Raw genomic sequence first — 17,500 nt, 5'->3', positions numbered from 1 at the left:
ATGCAAATATTGTTTTCAAACGAGCATGTCGTGTCTGTAATTATTAGAACAGTGAGTAAGTACTAAGAGACGTGGAGCATACAATTATAACTCACCAAGAAATGGTTGAGGCGGGAATGAAGTTTGTGGAGGAAGACGTCAACCTACAAATGAGCAATAACAACAGCTGTAACAACTTGAAGTAGAAAGCATGTCCGTCGTCTGCAGAAATTCAATATTTTCAAACATCCTTTTAAATTTCTGTATTAAAACGCTCCATCTCTCAGTAAGTGTTATTACAATCGCGTGTCACTTATCCCACACCTTGGGCTTGGACCCTGTTGGATAAGTGAATATGTTGGATAAATGAAGTCCACAAAAATCATGACTTTTACTCCTGACTTAATTATGGTATTAAATTCTTGAATAAATGAAGACCGTTTGCTTTGTGTCTATAGCTAGAGGCAATGGCCTTCAAGCTTATAACGAAATTCAAACTCATGATGTCATTTCACGAGGTTACGAGCGTCGAATTACTTTCAGAACGAAAAAACAGGAGTTAGTGTATAACAAGAGATTCTCGTGAATAAATAGAAAAATAAAAAATTAAGTTTTAGCTCTACCCCAACACTATCAAATTGGTGACTACCAATCTGTTCGATTCAGCGGAAGAAAAACAAAAAAGTTTACTAACACTATCGAATTTCCGGTATACAGGTGTGTAATTATTGGCTTGTCTTCAAAATGCCTGGATAGGGACGGTCAGCAAAACGGGTGTGTACCAACGCGTACCATGAACCACAACATCCTGTTTTTTGACCGGTTGCATTGTGAGTGACGTACGTCACGATTAGAGGTCGATGGCGACTGACTAGCAAAAGTCAAACGTTCAATCCAGTGTGTGTGTGTGTGTGTGTGTGTGTGTGTGTGTGTGTGTGTGTGTGTGTGTTTGTGTCTGTGTGTGTGGGTAAGAATTGACGAAGAACATACATATAATCGTTCACAGAAACTCGTATAACCACAATTATCGTTAAACACGTCGACAGTAAATGAGTTCCTATCCTACAAATAAATTATTAACACTCTACAGTTAGCAAGTTGAACGTGACGTCATCAGTTAATTGTCTATTAATAACTCTTTCACACACACACACCTGTTGCAATTTGTAAATACTGATCTTAAAAAGCAAATTATTATACGAAAGAAGCTATTGACAATAGACAGCATTTTCTCTGCTACAGTGATTGTCTTACCGCAGATCACACCCGCATATCCAGAATGATTACAGCTGCGTACGCCCCAGCCTGAGAAAGGGCAGTCGTCTAGTCGTGAATGCAACCCAAAATGGCAATTAATATTGCTTATCCATATTCTTCCGCAGCCTTGCCCGAAATATGAGCCAGTAGCGGCTCTACGAGCGTGTGAGTAACCGAGTTGTTTACACACCACATTCGCATCATTCAAATCCCAACTGTCAGCGCACACGCCTTTCCACTCTCAACTGTATAGAAATAGAAATTGCGCTTTGACTTACAAATGGTCGTAATCATCACTCACTTGTGATAAATTTCAACCCTTCTTGCATTTGCAGTATGTCCATTAACAAGTCGAAAGTCACCGTCGAGTGCAGTTCCTGCACAAATTTTGTAAATTCCTTAGATATTTTATCTAACGCAATTTTACACCCACAAGCAAATAATCTTATTATGTAACAAAATAGAAACCGAATTGAACATTTCGTAATTCGAATTATAACCTTTACATGCAATTTTCCTACGTAACAAAGTGGCCACATAGGACATGCCTCAACAGAAGCCATGTGTTCTGCAGGTCTGTGGTATGAATTTTCGGATACCAAGCAAACAGAATGCAAATATTTAAATAAAATTTTGATTAATTAAATAAAGCAATTCAAATGCAATAAACAATCACAAGGTAAATTTGATTGTTAAATTTCATAATTAATTTATATTTTGTAAAATTAGATCTATAAATATTGGCTTAGTTGATTACACTCACGCCTACATCCTCGCTATGACCACAATCGTTAATTCCCCAAGCACGAAATGAGCAATGCTGCAATCTTAAGTCGCTTGCACTGCATCTGACATCGTCCATCCAAATACTCCCACTACCTGGCCTATTAGATAGTCTACTGCGGTAGTATCAGTATCCTCGTTGCTTACAAACCACTCCTCCGTTAGTTGAAGTCCAGTAGTCATCGCATACTGTTCCCCATTGCCCACTGTATTAACCAAATATTTTTTGTTTACTCATTGCAGTTTCAAAGAAAAGTGACTTCCTATAGCTGTGATATATTTTTACACGACATTCGTTTGAAGTGTCTCCATCAGCAAGTCTCACACTTCCGTCAGCAATAGACGAAGCTGAACAATTAGAATAAAAGCTCATTGACTTGCTCAGTGTCGAAATGCTGCCTTTAAATATGTGCTATGCATTCATACAAAATATTAGGACCATACTACGTATAGTTATTTTGACAATGACTTTCACTTTACAAACTATTCTTACCAAAACGTCAAGTTCAACCTCTTCTATACGTCGCAAATTGCTACATTGCTCGTTGTGCATGAGCAGCTACATTTGATCAGCTATTGTACACTCAATCGATCAAATCAAATTAAAATATTTTAAAAACTTAAACGAAAACAGCCAAATCTTCTACAACCGTGTATGCATTTTATACAGCGACAAATAGATAGACGAACAATAGAACAGCACCTGATGTAAAACAAGGGTCAACGAATCTCTTGGCTGCGGTTGGAGTAGATGTTGTCATTGCGTCAGTAGTTGGATACTCAGTGGGAAGTTCTGAAATAGAAGAATTGACGAACACCAATTGAAGAACGCATGCACATATCAGTAGATATTAGTATACAAAGTGGAGTTTTTCGCATATGTGTTTAAATGCATGCGTCCCATGTCCAAATATATTGTTTCTAAGTGTTCTTGTGCGTGTGTGTGCGTGCGTGCGTGCGTACGCTTAAATCTGTGTGTGTGTGTGTGTGTGTGTGTGTGTGTGTGTGTGCCGTGTGTGTGTGTGTGTGTGTGTGTGTGTGTGTGTGTGTGTGTGTGTGTGTGTGTGTGTGTGTGTGTGTATTTTATAATGTATTAAATATCTTCTCATATAGTAAACGTCATATTGCAAACCACCAAATGTCAGTCTCATAATAAGCTTGTTAGGACTCAAATAGGTTTCTTGCCTGCTTTTGGACAAGATGTGCTGAACGTCAAGTCGTCTAGTGCAATATCACCAGCATAGCCATTCCCACGAACTCCCTCAAAGGCAAGCTGAAACATTAAAATAGTAGCATGAATCACACGAGCTGAGTCGTGTGAGTACAAAACGTACGCAGCACATGCCCGTAAGCACAGTCAAGCAAGCACGCATGCGCAAGCGTGCGCACACACACACACACACACACACACACACATCAGTGCACACACACACACACACACACACACACACACACACACACACACACACTGTCTACCTGTATGTAAATAATCACCTTAAATTTCTTCCCTCCTGACAAGGGAACTTTTACACTAAATTTCTTCCAGTCTTGTCCCTGTTCACCACTAATATTCATGAGTTGAATCCACGATGCTCCAATAACTTGAGACACAACGAGACTCCCCATATCTTGACTGTACATAAAAGCAAAGAACCTGACAGAGCAATTCGCTGCTTTTGAAGAATTGAAAAGCGGACTCCACAGAATAGCGGTGTCACCAGTAGCACGAGGGTATGAAGCCTCAATGTAGATATAACGACCTAACAATTAAACAGTGCTACTGCTTACGCTCACTGTACAACCTTCCTTCAAATCCCCAATCCCATCCCTCAATATTACAAATTTGTCCACAGCATACAAAAAGCATGACAATGCTTACTGCCTTGGATTCAGCTTGGTACATGTACGCCCTGCTTTAATGAGTAGGCAGTGATGAGCTATAAAGATTATGGAATTTTTAAAGTTCGAAAAATGGGAAGGTTGTTTGGAGGCAAAATAGTTAAATCTGGATGCTTGGGTTTAAAGATAATATCAATTAACAAAGCAAAGACTTACAAGTACTCAAACAGCATCAATGACTGTCATGCACTGTCCACTACTGACATCACTATTTGTTGGTATTCTTACTCTAACCACAAGCATTCGGTGACCACAGTTTGTGAAGTGAAGCATGTCAGTACACAAACCAGCATCAAAGCTTTTGTGAGTGGAGCAAACAGTAGCTATATAAAACTTAGTGTGAGACGTGGTCACAGATATGCCTTGCAAATATCATGGGAACACCCTGACATCATTACACAACTTTACTGCCCAACTCTTGTACGTCCAACAATGAACACAGGAATCAAATACATGGTAAAGTAGCATACAAAGAGAAATCACTAATTGGAGTTGTAGCAATAGGTTTGGTGATTACAAAGCACTGACGTAGACAACATGTTTAATAGCAAATAATGTCGTGATCTAACCATTTGAGTCCCCTGTCGTATGATCAGTTTCTGGTCCTGTTTGGAAACTGGATGTTGAGCCTCGAGCCAACGTCCAGTCAAAGTCGTCGTTATTCTCATCATTTGGAAAGCCACACATACTTTGCTCAAAATCACATTGAAATACCGACTCTACCAAAGTAATAATCAAGATATAAGTCATAATAAAAAACATGACGACAAGTGCATTTGACTGACTGCAAGAAGAATGTGCTTTATCGCTGTTGTCATAGCAATCATTGTGTAAGTCACACAGTGAATCTGATTTCACACACAGCTTTCTCTGTAAACAAGTGAACTCACTCTTGGTGCATGGTCTTTGTGTAACATCTAGAGAATAATCACAAAAATATCATAAACTCCTATACAAAATCTACAAAAGGGGTTTGTCTCACTACTCTTTATCTGTATGAGTGTGTTTGTCTAATGTGTGGGTCCCAATTACCTGCCTACTGTAACTACACGTCTACTTGTCAGCCTCCCGTTAATTAAGGCTGGTTTAAAATATGACGCTGATATTGATTCTGAAGCTGATGTTAATGTTGGTGCTGATGCTGACGTTGATGTTGGCGATGATGGTGATTATGGTGCCGATGTTGATGTTGGCGCTGTTGTTATTAATGCTGGTGCTGCTAATGATGCTGATGTTGACGTTGGCGCTAATGTTGACGCTGGTGTTGATATTAATGCTGGTGCTGATGTTGACGTTAACGCTAATGTTGGCGCTGATGTTGATGTTGACGCTAATGTTAATGCTGATGATGTTGTTAAAATAAAAATGAATCCAAATCCAGCGTCAAAATCAGCGACAACATCACAAGATGCCACCTCCATCAAGGTAGTCTCTTTTATGAACGTTGGTACTATATTACAAACCAGGCAGCCTGATACTCAATGTGTTTCCTGTCATTCAAGTTGCCCACCTAACTTCCACAACCTCCCTACGCAATTTGTCATTCGTCTATATATGCATCCTTTCCAGCTGCCCCATTCACTCAGCTACACACACACACACACACACACACACACACACACACACACACACACACACACACACACACACACACACACACACACACACACACACACACACGCTCACTCAAAACACCATCTGCCTAACTGTTTGCATACTCTGGCACACTGCATGTCAGGTTATCAACTCCCAAAAGCTTATTAATAGTAATAACAGACTTACTCTGATCACAGTCAAGAAATGAGATATCGTCCAGTGCCATATCATCCTGGTTACCAACATAATGAGTGGCATTAAAAGAAATGTTGAAGTCCGTCTGTGGTCCAATAAACACTGTACGCATATGCCAAACGTTTCCTTGATTTTCAGTTGTAGACCACAAATTATGAATTTTTCCATCTCCATTAGTCACAAAGTAGACGTCCATGTCTCCAATGTCACTGGCATACAAATGATATGCAAAGTGCATGCGACATGCACTGCTACTCTTGAGATACTCGGGACTGACAAGAACGGCATGACTAGAATAGCCTGCACCTGTGGCTTCAAAGTAGATGTACTTACCTGTAAATAGAGCAAACTGTAAGCACAAAAAGAAAAATTAGGAAGACACGAAAAGCGTAAAGAACAACATTAAATAGTAAGGACTGCTACAGAATTGGTGTAGCAATCAACAGACAAATAGACAAATCCACAGCTGGCAGGCAGTAGATTGACCAAAAATAACCAACAAGACAGCAAACGTACACAAGAAGATAAGGTCCAACAAACAAACAACACACATAAATGTATAATCTCATTTAGCACTCATGCATGACTATGTCTATCTGTACACACATGCACGTACGCGCGCGCGCACACACACACACACACACACACACACACACACACACACACACACACACACACACACATACACACACACACACACACACACACACACACACACACACACACACACACACACACACACACACACACACACACACACACAACACACACACACACACACACACACACACACACACACACACACACACCATTCCACACCTACACTCGCACAACTTGGAATTTAAATAATAGAAAATAGAAATAACTGAGTGACAAAAAGGCAGTCAAGAAACCAAACAAACACACAAATAGTTGACAAAGTAAATACATAAGAATAGAATGCTTAAATCAACTTTGTGTGTTATCAGTTGTTTACTTTTTTACCACTGCCATTTTGGTATGTGTGATCATCAGTTGGCCCAGTTTGATATAAAGGAGTACTTCCTTGAAGCATAACCCAATCAACGTCATTAGAGACATCATTAGACCACATGCAAAGGTTGTTTTCAAACGAGCATGTCGTGTCTGTAAGTATTAAAACAGTGAAAAAGTACTAAGAGACGTGGAGCATACAGTTGTAACTCACAAGGAAATGGTTGAGGCGGAAATGAAGTTGGTTTAGAAAGAGGCGAACCTACAAATGAGCAATAACAACGCTGTAACAATTTGAAGTAGAAAGCATGTCCGTCGTCTGCAAAAATTCAATATGTTCAAACATTCTTTTAAATTTCTGTATTAAAACGCTCCATCTCTCAGTAAGTGTTATTACAATCGCGTGTCACTTATCCCACACCTTGGGCTTGGACCCTGTTGGATAAGTGAATATGTTGGATAAACAAAGTTGTTACAAACTCAACTATTGTTATATTACATCGCATTTTTTCCACATTAGGTATACTGAACAAACACAAACACACACACACACACACACACACACACACACACACACACACACACACACACACACAAACTAGACAAAAACTAGATGTGAATTTGAACAAACCAAAAGTCTTATTGATCTAAAGATAAAATTTATGCTTTTTATGATTGATTGTGAATTTATATAATATGCAGGATGTATTCATTATCTGTCATATCATCACCCATGTGGCAAGCGTGACCTGTCGAGATAATTGAACGTAGGATAAGTGACAAGCGACTGTAACTGTTTTTATTAATTACTAATAAATAATTACTGTATTTTAGGATTTCACACGTAAATACATTAGTTCATCGTATTAATTAGAATACAGTATCTGTCCAAATACAAATTCTGGGCTTGAATTAAATGACAGAATTCAATAAGCTATTGTGTGTACTAATAAAAGAATTGTGGCATGTATTTAGACAAGGGCTTATATGGTACAAAGATATTGACTGCATGCTAGACAGTTGCAAGTTGCTTCACTTCTCAATTATGTACACTACTCGTATCTGTTCACGTGGTGTCCAGCTACATAAAAGTTGCAGCAAGTAGTCCAGTAAAGCCTTCAAAGTCTGATTCTTCTGAAAGCGCTAGATCATCTTCTACCTGTTCTGTGCCACCTTCCGGCATCAGCTCAGTTGCTTTCACTAATTGTGATTTGTCATTGCTACCGTTGAGACAATGTTTGACTTTGACTTGTTTCACAGGTCTATGCATCCTGCCAGTCCGTGTCATCAGCGTTGGTAGTGACTCCTACAGACTTCAACGAATATATGATAATTTCAAACAAATGGTCGAGTAGGTGGCTCTGCAGGTTGAAACAAATACCACCTGTATGCATGCAGCTAAAGGCTGAGTAAGTCTTCTATTCAGTCTGAGTCTTTATTAAGAAGAACATTCAGACTAAGTTGTAAAGTGGTTTGAACTAAAGCTCCACAGCTAAATTTTGGTGGGAATTGTATTTGGACGCATATAGTACAAGTGTATCAATATCTGCATTCTCTACTGCAATGATGTCATTCATTAATCAATTAGAGTCCAACTGCGTAGTGCAAAAGAAAGATCGCCTGGACTCTGCTACTGAATCCATTGTGTGTCAACGGAAGACCTTGAAGAATCAACTGATGATGGATGCCTACTTCTGGCAAATGGTAAGAAGGTTTTGCTGACAAGCAGTGCTGTGAGTAAGGAGTTGTCAGTGAATGTTTAGTGTATGCCAGTGTCAGAAGGGAGAATTGGTACTTTAGGGGTACGTGTTTGAAAGCTTCCGGGTGCGGTGCTGTGGGGTTATAATGAAGCAAAAGTTTATTTTTGATACTCAGTATACCGGGCTCTATGGATTGATGCAAATGCTGGACAATACCGTTCGTAGAGTACCAATGGCCACGGTTTACGTCGTATCACCGTACTTGAGAGTAGAGGTCTCGGCACTATGCCCACCTGATGCTGTGTGTGATGTGGTAGTTGGTAACGTCCCAGGCACAAGGGCACCAGACAACCACGATCCTGAGTGGTATATGACCAACGTGGTGTCGAAAAGATCCAGCGCGAAGAGAGTAGGTGATGCTAACGCCTGTCAACGTACGACCATTAGAAAATTGGTTCGAGATCAACCAATGCAAGATTGTGGAAATGTAAGGTAAGTATGTCTCGTTACAGAAGCATTACAAGAAGACAGATATCAAGAAGAAGGGTCTACAAGAAGCTAAGTTGGACGTCAAAGGTCGAGTTCTGTATCGGGTGTTCAAACATCCCCATGTCAACAATGGCAAGCCAGATCGGCAGATTGTGGTACCGGAGAAATTACGAAAGCAGGTGATGGAGCATGCGCACGACTCAATAATGGATGGACACTTAAGCATCCGAAAGACAATTGAAAAGATATTCAACAACTTTTATTGGCCTACCATACACACTGATGTGTCGAGATTTGGTCGGTCTTGTAACATTTGTCAGAGAACAATGCGAAAGGGGTCGGTTTCAAGGACTCCTCTGCAGAACATGCCTCTCGTTGATCAGCCATTTGAGGTAGTCGCAGTCGACTTAATTGGTCCGATACATCCAACCAGTGAAGAGAGACATCGCTACATTCTGACATTAGTCGAATTTGCCACGAGGTACCCTTTGGCTATACCCCTGAAAAAGGTGAGCAGCGACAAAGTTACCGAATTTCTGTTGAAACTTTATAGCGGTTTTTTGGTACCCGAGGAAGTCCTTAGCGACATGGGCACTCAATTTGTGTCGGAGTGCATGACGGAGATCTTAAGGCTGCTGAATATACGCCAACTAAGTACAACTCCCTATCATCCAATGTGCAATGGGTGGTGGAGAAATTTAATGGAACGCTAAAGAAGACGCTGAGAAGATTATGTAGCGAGCAGCAAAGGCAGTGGCACAGGTATGTCAACCCACTGCTTTTCGCGTATAGAGAGGTGCCACATGAGTCAACAGGTTTTTCTCCGTTTGAAGGTAAAGAAATCATACAAGTGCTTCGGAAAAATTTCTAATACCAAGCGAACCATATTTCCATATCACATTGTTAAATTGAATAAAACATTTCCAATGCAATTACATATACAAAACCGATTGAATTATAAATATACATAATTAAGTTTATTAATTAATTTTAAAAATTAAATTACGGTTACACTTGATGAAATTTACCACAGATTACGCCAATCGTAACTATGAGGACAATTTTCACTTTCCCAACCAGGAAATGAGCAATCCTGCAATCTTAAGTCGCTTGCACTGCATTTCACATTGTCCATCCATACTCTCCCACTACCTGACCTATTTGTTCCCGTACAAAGCCTATAAGTACTGACATATTTTGGGTATCTGAGTTGCTTACAAACAACATGTCCGTTATTTGGAGCTCAATAGTCGTTGCATACTGTTCCCCATTCGCCGCTGCATTAACAGAGTATTTTAACGTTCAATTGGTGTATTTCTCAACGAAGAAAAATTATATTCATATACTTGTGATATATTTCCACTCGACTTTTATTTGGAGTGTCACACTTCCGTCAGCAATAGACGACGCTCCAGAATTAGCATTCATTAGTTTTGCTGCATTTATGCACTTAATCACATAAGGCAACAATGACTTCTACTGAGTAAAATTTCTGCCTTTATAATATAATTCAGCTATGAGCCTATAATAAAATGGACATAGTAAAAGTCACGAGACTTGGCGAGTAGCGTAATGTAAACGTATAAAGCTAAACCGACTTCCGGTCTGGGGACTATGTGGTTGGCTGGCTGGCTAGCTGGTTATGTCTGTCAAGCTACAGGAGTGTGCCACGCCTCCTTAGTGTGGCCCAATCACAAAGAATTAATTCCTTTATGTCGTACGTGGCAACCAGAGACAATAGACGAACAGCCAATCGTACGCGCGAAACTTTCACGAGAGAGTCTTCTCACCAGAACAGTGTAATTCATGTTTGCGATTGCTAGGACCTGTAGGACATAAACAACAGAACTCACCTGTCTGCAACTGCTGACCCAAAATCGATCTCTCTCTTGGTTTTACAATATTTATACGAGAATCTAACATTACGTTACCAGTAGAGATTTTATGTCCCGTATACTATAACTCTACTTGCGACTACTACGGACTTTGCGGTCACGCGAAACGACAGTCGCTATGTAGGATTTTAAATACATGTTACACGTAGCACGTCTAGAAAAAAATAGCATGTATATTCGTAATTCTTCGCGACAAATACTCCCCCTACTGTACGTTGCCGGTGTTCAGTCCTTTGAAGGCTCCTAGCTGTAGAAGCGACGGTGTAAATACAACTTCAATTACTAGTTCAGCTATGACCCTATAAGAAAAGGACTTTGTAAAAGTCACGAGACTTGGGGAGTAGCGTACTCTAAACATATAGAGCTAAACCGACTTTCGGTCTGGTGACTATGTGTCTGGCTGGTTATGTCCGTCACATTACAGCAATGTGCCACGCCTCCTTAGTGTGGCCCAATCACGAACCATTAATTCCTTTATGTCGTACGTGCCAACCAGAGACAATAGGCGAACAGCCAATCGTACACGCGAAACTTCCTTGAGAGAGTTTTCTCACCAGAGCAGTGCAATTCATGTTTACGATTACTAAAACCTGTCGGACATAAACAACAGAAACAACCTGTCTGCAACTGTTGACCCAAAATCGATCGCTTTCTTGGTTTTACGATTGTTATAAGGGAATCTAACATTACTTAACCTGTAGAGACTTTAGGTCCCGTATACGATAACTCTACTTGCGACTACCGACTATTTACGGACTTTGCGGTTACGCGAAAAGACAGTCGCTATGTAGGATTCTAAATACATTTTACAAGTAGCGCGTCTAGAAAGAAATAATGTGTATATTCGTAAAAATTATTCTTCGCGACAATTACTGATAGCGTACGCGGTGTTTAGGACTGTAGAGGCTCATAACTGTAGAAGCGACGATTTAAACACAGCTTCAATTACTAGTAATAATTATCATTATTTATTGCTTATCACACACAGTAATGTAGTTCCCACCGGTAGCTTACTGAAATACGTACAACACACTGCTAAATACATATGTGTGACGCATTATTATATATTGTAAACATAAAGGTCGCGATTAAAATTAGTTAATTAACATTTCCTATAAAGATATACTACATTCTCTCCACAAAATCAAGTTTGACCTCTGTTATCGCACATGCTTCTTGTGAGCTTGTCGCAAAATTTGATCATCCATTGTTTCCATTCAATTAGTAAAATCAGCTTAAAATATTTTAAAATTAAAAGGTAACATACAAAACGTTAAACAAAGAATAATATAAATAGTAAATTATATTATAGCGTTTTATGAAGTTACAAATTATGCATGTATACAACAGCACGTGTTGAAAAACAGAGGTCAGGGTCATATCGGATGCGGTTGGAGTACTTGTTGTATTTCCGGTAGTTTGGTATACATTTGGATATTCTGAAAAAGAACAATTGCTGAACATAGCCTAATTTGAAGAAAGCATATATCAGTGCATAAATTAACTAATTAAGTTTATAGTGCCTTGTGTGTGCGTGCGTGCATACGTGCGTGAGTATGCGTGTACGTGTGTGTGTGTGTGTGTGTGTGTGTGTGTGTGTGTGTGTGTGTGTGTGTGTGTGTGTGTGTGTTTGTGTATGTGTGTGTGTGTGTGTGTGTGTGTGTGTGTGTGTGTGTGAAAAATTGACGACGAACATACATATAACAGAGGCGGCGGAGCCGGGGGGGCTGGGGGGGCTAGAGCCCCCCCAACTTTATCAACTTTATGCTGTAGAATTTCTGCTTTCTGTAATGTTTACCCTTTCAGCCCCCTCAACTTTCAACTCGCTCCGCCGCCCCTGTATAATCGTTCACTCAAACTTTTATATTAGTCAAAAGGTACCACGCATCTGCAGGCCTGGTGTCACAGTTTCTAAGTCTGGTGCCACTAGTGGCACTATCGCCATGGCAACGATTTCTTGTCAGTTGCGGACAAATTATGTCATAAGCTCAACATGCCCAGATACGAAAAGCCAACAAATGTTATCATGAGTCATTATGACGCATGAACCTACTTCCTGTTTCTGTATACTGGCCAGATGTACAGTACTTTGACCAAAGACCTGGGATGGTGAATGTCGAGCGGCAATTGTCAAAGCGTTTCAGTTAAAAGTTCAAATCAGCGCTCGAATCTGTTAGCCTGGCCGAATTGTCAACTAGACAGAATGTAGAAAATGTACAGATTACTTAACTTTAGCCTGCACGTTGTAAAAGTAAACTTAAAACGAAGCGGATCTTCAATGGCATGTACAGTGCAAACAATGGCATCACGTGACTCATTAGCCAACAACCTTAGCGCGAGAGAGTTTGGCACATAACTGCGGTTTTTAAGGACATGAGCAATGAGTTGCCAGTCATAGCATTCGCCTTTAGCAATTGCGACTTCATAGCCTTTTCCAAAAGTTTTCGAAATTTGTATTCAAATACCATGCCAATTAATTAATTAACTAGCTAAGGATATGAAATTAGTCTTGCCAGATGTGTGTGTATGTGTGTGTGTGTGTGTGTGTGTGTGTGTGTGTGTGTGTGTGTTTGTGTTTGTATTTGTGACTGTGTTTCTGCTTGCGTACGTGTGTTTATGTGTGCATGTTTTCCCAAAATACAACGGTGCGACGCAGCGTAGAAAGAGACATATTTGCCTAGGCTGTGCAGCCTTAAAATACTTTCACATTATATCAATACAGGCTAGACAGAACATTCATTAATTTACCAGCAATAATCCAATCTCATCTAAAAATTCTAAAACATGTCATTTGAAACATACTAGTCAGTAAAATCAACACTTCACTATTATTTATGTTAAAATTCAAATGCACACATTACACTGTTAAGCTACGAGACGAGATATATAAACGGCAGCTTTGTCATATTTGAGATACATTGCCATTCAATGCAGAAGGGGTCAGGAGAAGTATTGTTGATTCATCCCACCAAAGTTCACTGTTTGACTATCGCCTCGATAACCAATCACCGTCTCGTAAGAAGGCGGAGCTCCCAATTCATTAGAATGGAAGTGAAGACTGGGATATGTCACATTCAGATATTCAGATGGTACGAAAATTACCGACTGTGCCTGCGCCGGTTGTCCAGCCGATACTTGAGCACTTGTTGTCGTCGTTGTTGCAGTGGTCGCCTGTTTGCGCCTTATCCGGATTACGACGATTAAAACGATAACAAATACCAATACAGCCGATGTTACAGAAACTGTAACTCCAACAATTATTGGAGTCGCTATACGACATTAATATTAAGGAAATCTATACTTTTTTACTGTTTAAAAACAAGAAATAGATCAATCTTACCTGATTTATCATCTTTTCCAGGCGGTGAAGTTGTATACCACCACCAAAAGTCATGTGGGCCAGCTGTTGTTGCATGAGACCACCAGTCAGTGGTTGGTATAAGTGTTTCTATTACAAATGGGGTAAAAATTAAATTTATTAAATATGACTCTTCCCTAGACTAAAATAGGAAGCACATGTTTGTCTGTGTTTGCGCGCGCACGTGTGTGTGCGTGCGTGTGTGTATGTGTGTGTGTGTGTGTGTGTGTGTGTGTGTGTGTGTGTGTGTGTGTGTGTGTTTGTGTGTGTGTGCGAGCGCGCGTCTGCATCTCTGTGTGTGTCTGTTTGTCTGTGTGTGTCTGTGTGTGTCCCTGTCCTTTGTGCAATTATTGTAAATCTTAATGTAAATTTTAATAATTTTTGTTATTTATTGTCATTATCATTGATTTATCATTAGCTTAATTGTTGCTAGAATGTAAACGGTAGTTCTTTGAAAACACAGGAGTTTACCAATAAGATTAAAGATAATTAACTAAATACCATCAATGTCACACGCTACTTCGAATCCACACAGCTACGTAACTCTTGCACGGAGCGGGCTTGTTATCTACGTTATTTCTCAATACTGCATGTCTAGCGCTCTTGCATCACTGGAAGTTAAGAAATTAGTTAACTATTGAGATGGACATCATTAGCATACTTTTATTGAATCGTCGCCATCTTTCGTTCCGCTAATTCGTTGTAGCTAGAGATAGATGTACGTCTCCTAGCTGCTTAGAAAATGATGTAAAGCAACATGAATGAACATCTAGCGACCGGATCCAGAAGAAAGCAGCGTATACAACGTTTCCTACGAATATCTCTTGCAAGACGACGTCGATCGTTCATCATCAGTCCTACTTAGAACATATTGCTCTCTTGATCGCGGATGACATGCTGGTGGTGCGCATGCAAGGGTGCTTAGCTAGATGCATGGTTTCATGGGACCTTCGCTTGGCTTCTTGAAGAACGATGAATTCGTTTGTCTTGCGATTCTTTTGTAACAAGTAACAAACGCATACGATTATTACCTGAACTTTACTCTGCACTTCTCGGTTTGACGACCGTTTGACCGTAAAGTGGAGGTTTACGTCATCTTGGTTTTTCTGTCACAATGAGCGGGATTGTTACGTCACCCATTGTTGGTCTCCCAAAGAACTGCAGATTGGCTCAACAAATTCCCGAAAGTGATTCACGCTGACAAGCTAGTATTACGTCACCTACGTTTTGTGTCCCAAAACGATTGCTGATTGGCTCGACAAACTCCCTAAGCGTGACGCACGCTTACAAACATAGTTGCAAACATAGGCACAAACAGAGGTAGCGACATACCGACAGATAGACCGAAAGTCAATTTAACCCGTTTAGAGTGAGCTTCTCGCGAAGCAGTCCACAACTTATTGTGGTGTACTTCTTTTACGCTCGTAGCTTAATTATTAACACTCTTTCATCGACATTTAGTAAGTTGTCCATTGTCTATTAATAATTCTTTCACATTTATAACTGCTGATCTTAAAAAGAGAATTATTATACAAAAGAAGCTATAGACATTATCACAATAAACAGCAATTTCCTATGCTATAGTAATAATTATTGTCTTACCGCAGATCACACCCGCATATCCAGAATGATCACAGCTGCGTACGCCCCAGCCTGAGAAAGGGCAGTTAGCTATTCGTGAATACCGCCAAACACGGCAATCAATATTGCTCATCCATATTCTTCCGCAGCCTTGCCCGAAATATGAGCCAGTAGTGGCATTACGAGCGTGTGAGTAACCAAGTTGTCTACACACCAAATTCGCCTCATTCAAATCCCAACCGTCAGCGCACACGCCTCCCCACTCCCCACTGTATAGAAAGAGAAATTTCGTTTGAGTTACAAAATGGTCGTAATCAACATTCACCTGTAATAAATTTCAACCCTTCCTGCATTTGCAGTATATCCATTAACAAGTCGAACGTCACCGTCGATTGCAGTTCCTGCACAAAATTTTGTACATTCCTTAACTAATTTATACAACGCAATTTACACTCATGAGCAAATAATCTTATAATGTAACAAAATACAAACCAAATTCGACATTTAGTAATTCAAAATACAACGTTTACATACAATTTTCCTACGTAACAATGTAGCCATATAAGACATGACTCAACACAAGCCCTGTCTTCTGCAGGTCCGTGCTTCGCTATGAATTTCGGATACCAAGCGAATCGAATGTAAATATTTAAATAAAATACCGGTTAATTAAATAAAGCAATTCAAATGCAATAAACATTCACAATATTAAATTATAAAGTAAATTTTCATAATTAATTTTTATTAATTAATTATGTAAATTTAAATTTATAATTAATGAATGGCTACCAATTGATTTCACTCACCACAGATTACGCCTACATCCTCGCTATGACCACAATTATCAATTCCCCAACCACGAAATGAGCAATGCTGCAATCTTAAGTCGCTTGCACTGCATCTGACATCGTCCATCCATATACTCCCATTACCTGGCTTATTATATAGTCTACTGCGGTAGTATCGGTATCCTAGCTGCTTGCAAACCACTCGTCCGTTAGTTGAAGTCCAAAAGTCATCGCATACTGTTCCCCATCGCCCACTGTATTAACCAAATATTTTATGTTTAGCCATTGCAGTTTCAAGAAAAAGTGACTTCCTATACTTGTGATATATTTCCACTCGACCTTCATTTGGAGTGTCCCCATCAGCAAGTCTCACACTTCCGTCAGCAATAGACGAAGCTGAACAATTAGAATAAACATTTAGTAATCTTGATGTGTTTATTCACTTAATAATTGATTAATTAATTGCTCAGTGTCGAAATGCTGCCTTTAAATATGTGCTATGCATTCACACGAAATATTAGAAACATACTACGTGTAGTTACTTTGACAATCACTGTCACTTTACGAACTATTCTAACCAAACGTCAAGTTCACCTTTACTGTACGTCGCACATTGCTACATTGCTCGTTGTGCACGAGCAGCTACATTTGATCAGCTATTATACACTCAATCGGTCAAATCAAATTAAAATATTTCAAAAACTTAAACAAAAAGAGCCAAATCTTTTACAACCGTGTATGCATTTTATATACCGACAAAAAGATAGACGAACAATAGAACCGCACCTGATGTAAAACAAGGGTCAACGAATCTCTTGGCTGCGGTTGGAGTAGATGTTGTCACTGCGTCAGTAGTTGGATAATCAGTTGGAAGTTCTAAAATAGAAGTATTGACGAACACAAATTGAAGAACGCAAGCACATATCAGTAGATATTAGTATAGAAAGTGGGGTTTTTGCGCATATGTGTTTAACGCATGCGTCCCAAGTACATATATATAGTTTGTGA

The 17,500-nt window shown here is 39.7% G+C and overlaps 1 protein-coding gene across 1 annotated transcript in view; it reads right to left on the bottom strand.

Moving 5' to 3' along the window:
* Positions 1 to 17,500, bottom strand: part of LOC134187617 (MAM and LDL-receptor class A domain-containing protein 2-like) — a 46,225-nt gene that overhangs the window by 19,445 nt on the left and 9,280 nt on the right. Inside the window, 22 exon segments of the mRNA XM_062655768.1 lie at positions 1,234 to 1,467; positions 1,538 to 1,613; positions 2,150 to 2,225; positions 2,280 to 2,367; positions 3,205 to 3,292; positions 3,514 to 3,779; positions 4,488 to 4,637; positions 4,704 to 4,835; positions 5,701 to 6,042; positions 6,694 to 6,834; positions 6,896 to 6,943; positions 7,103 to 7,116; positions 7,767 to 7,987; positions 10,132 to 10,147; positions 10,217 to 10,257; positions 13,715 to 14,034; positions 14,106 to 14,213; positions 15,726 to 15,973; positions 16,030 to 16,105; positions 16,511 to 16,746; positions 16,810 to 16,888; positions 17,279 to 17,368. Coding sequence (XP_062511752.1) covers positions 1,234 to 1,467; positions 1,538 to 1,613; positions 2,150 to 2,225; positions 2,280 to 2,367; positions 3,205 to 3,292; positions 3,514 to 3,779; positions 4,488 to 4,637; positions 4,704 to 4,835; positions 5,701 to 6,042; positions 6,694 to 6,834; positions 6,896 to 6,943; positions 7,103 to 7,116; positions 7,767 to 7,987; positions 10,132 to 10,147; positions 10,217 to 10,257; positions 13,715 to 14,034; positions 14,106 to 14,213; positions 15,726 to 15,973; positions 16,030 to 16,105; positions 16,511 to 16,746; positions 16,810 to 16,888; positions 17,279 to 17,368 — 3,090 coding nt within the window.

The sequence above is a fragment of the Corticium candelabrum genome, chromosome 12, assembly GCF_963422355.1.
Source record: "Corticium candelabrum chromosome 12, ooCorCand1.1, whole genome shotgun sequence".
NCBI lineage: Eukaryota > Metazoa > Porifera > Homoscleromorpha > Homosclerophorida > Plakinidae > Corticium > Corticium candelabrum.
The sequence above is the reverse complement of the archived record's forward strand: the minus strand, read 5'-3'. Positions and strand labels throughout refer to the sequence as shown.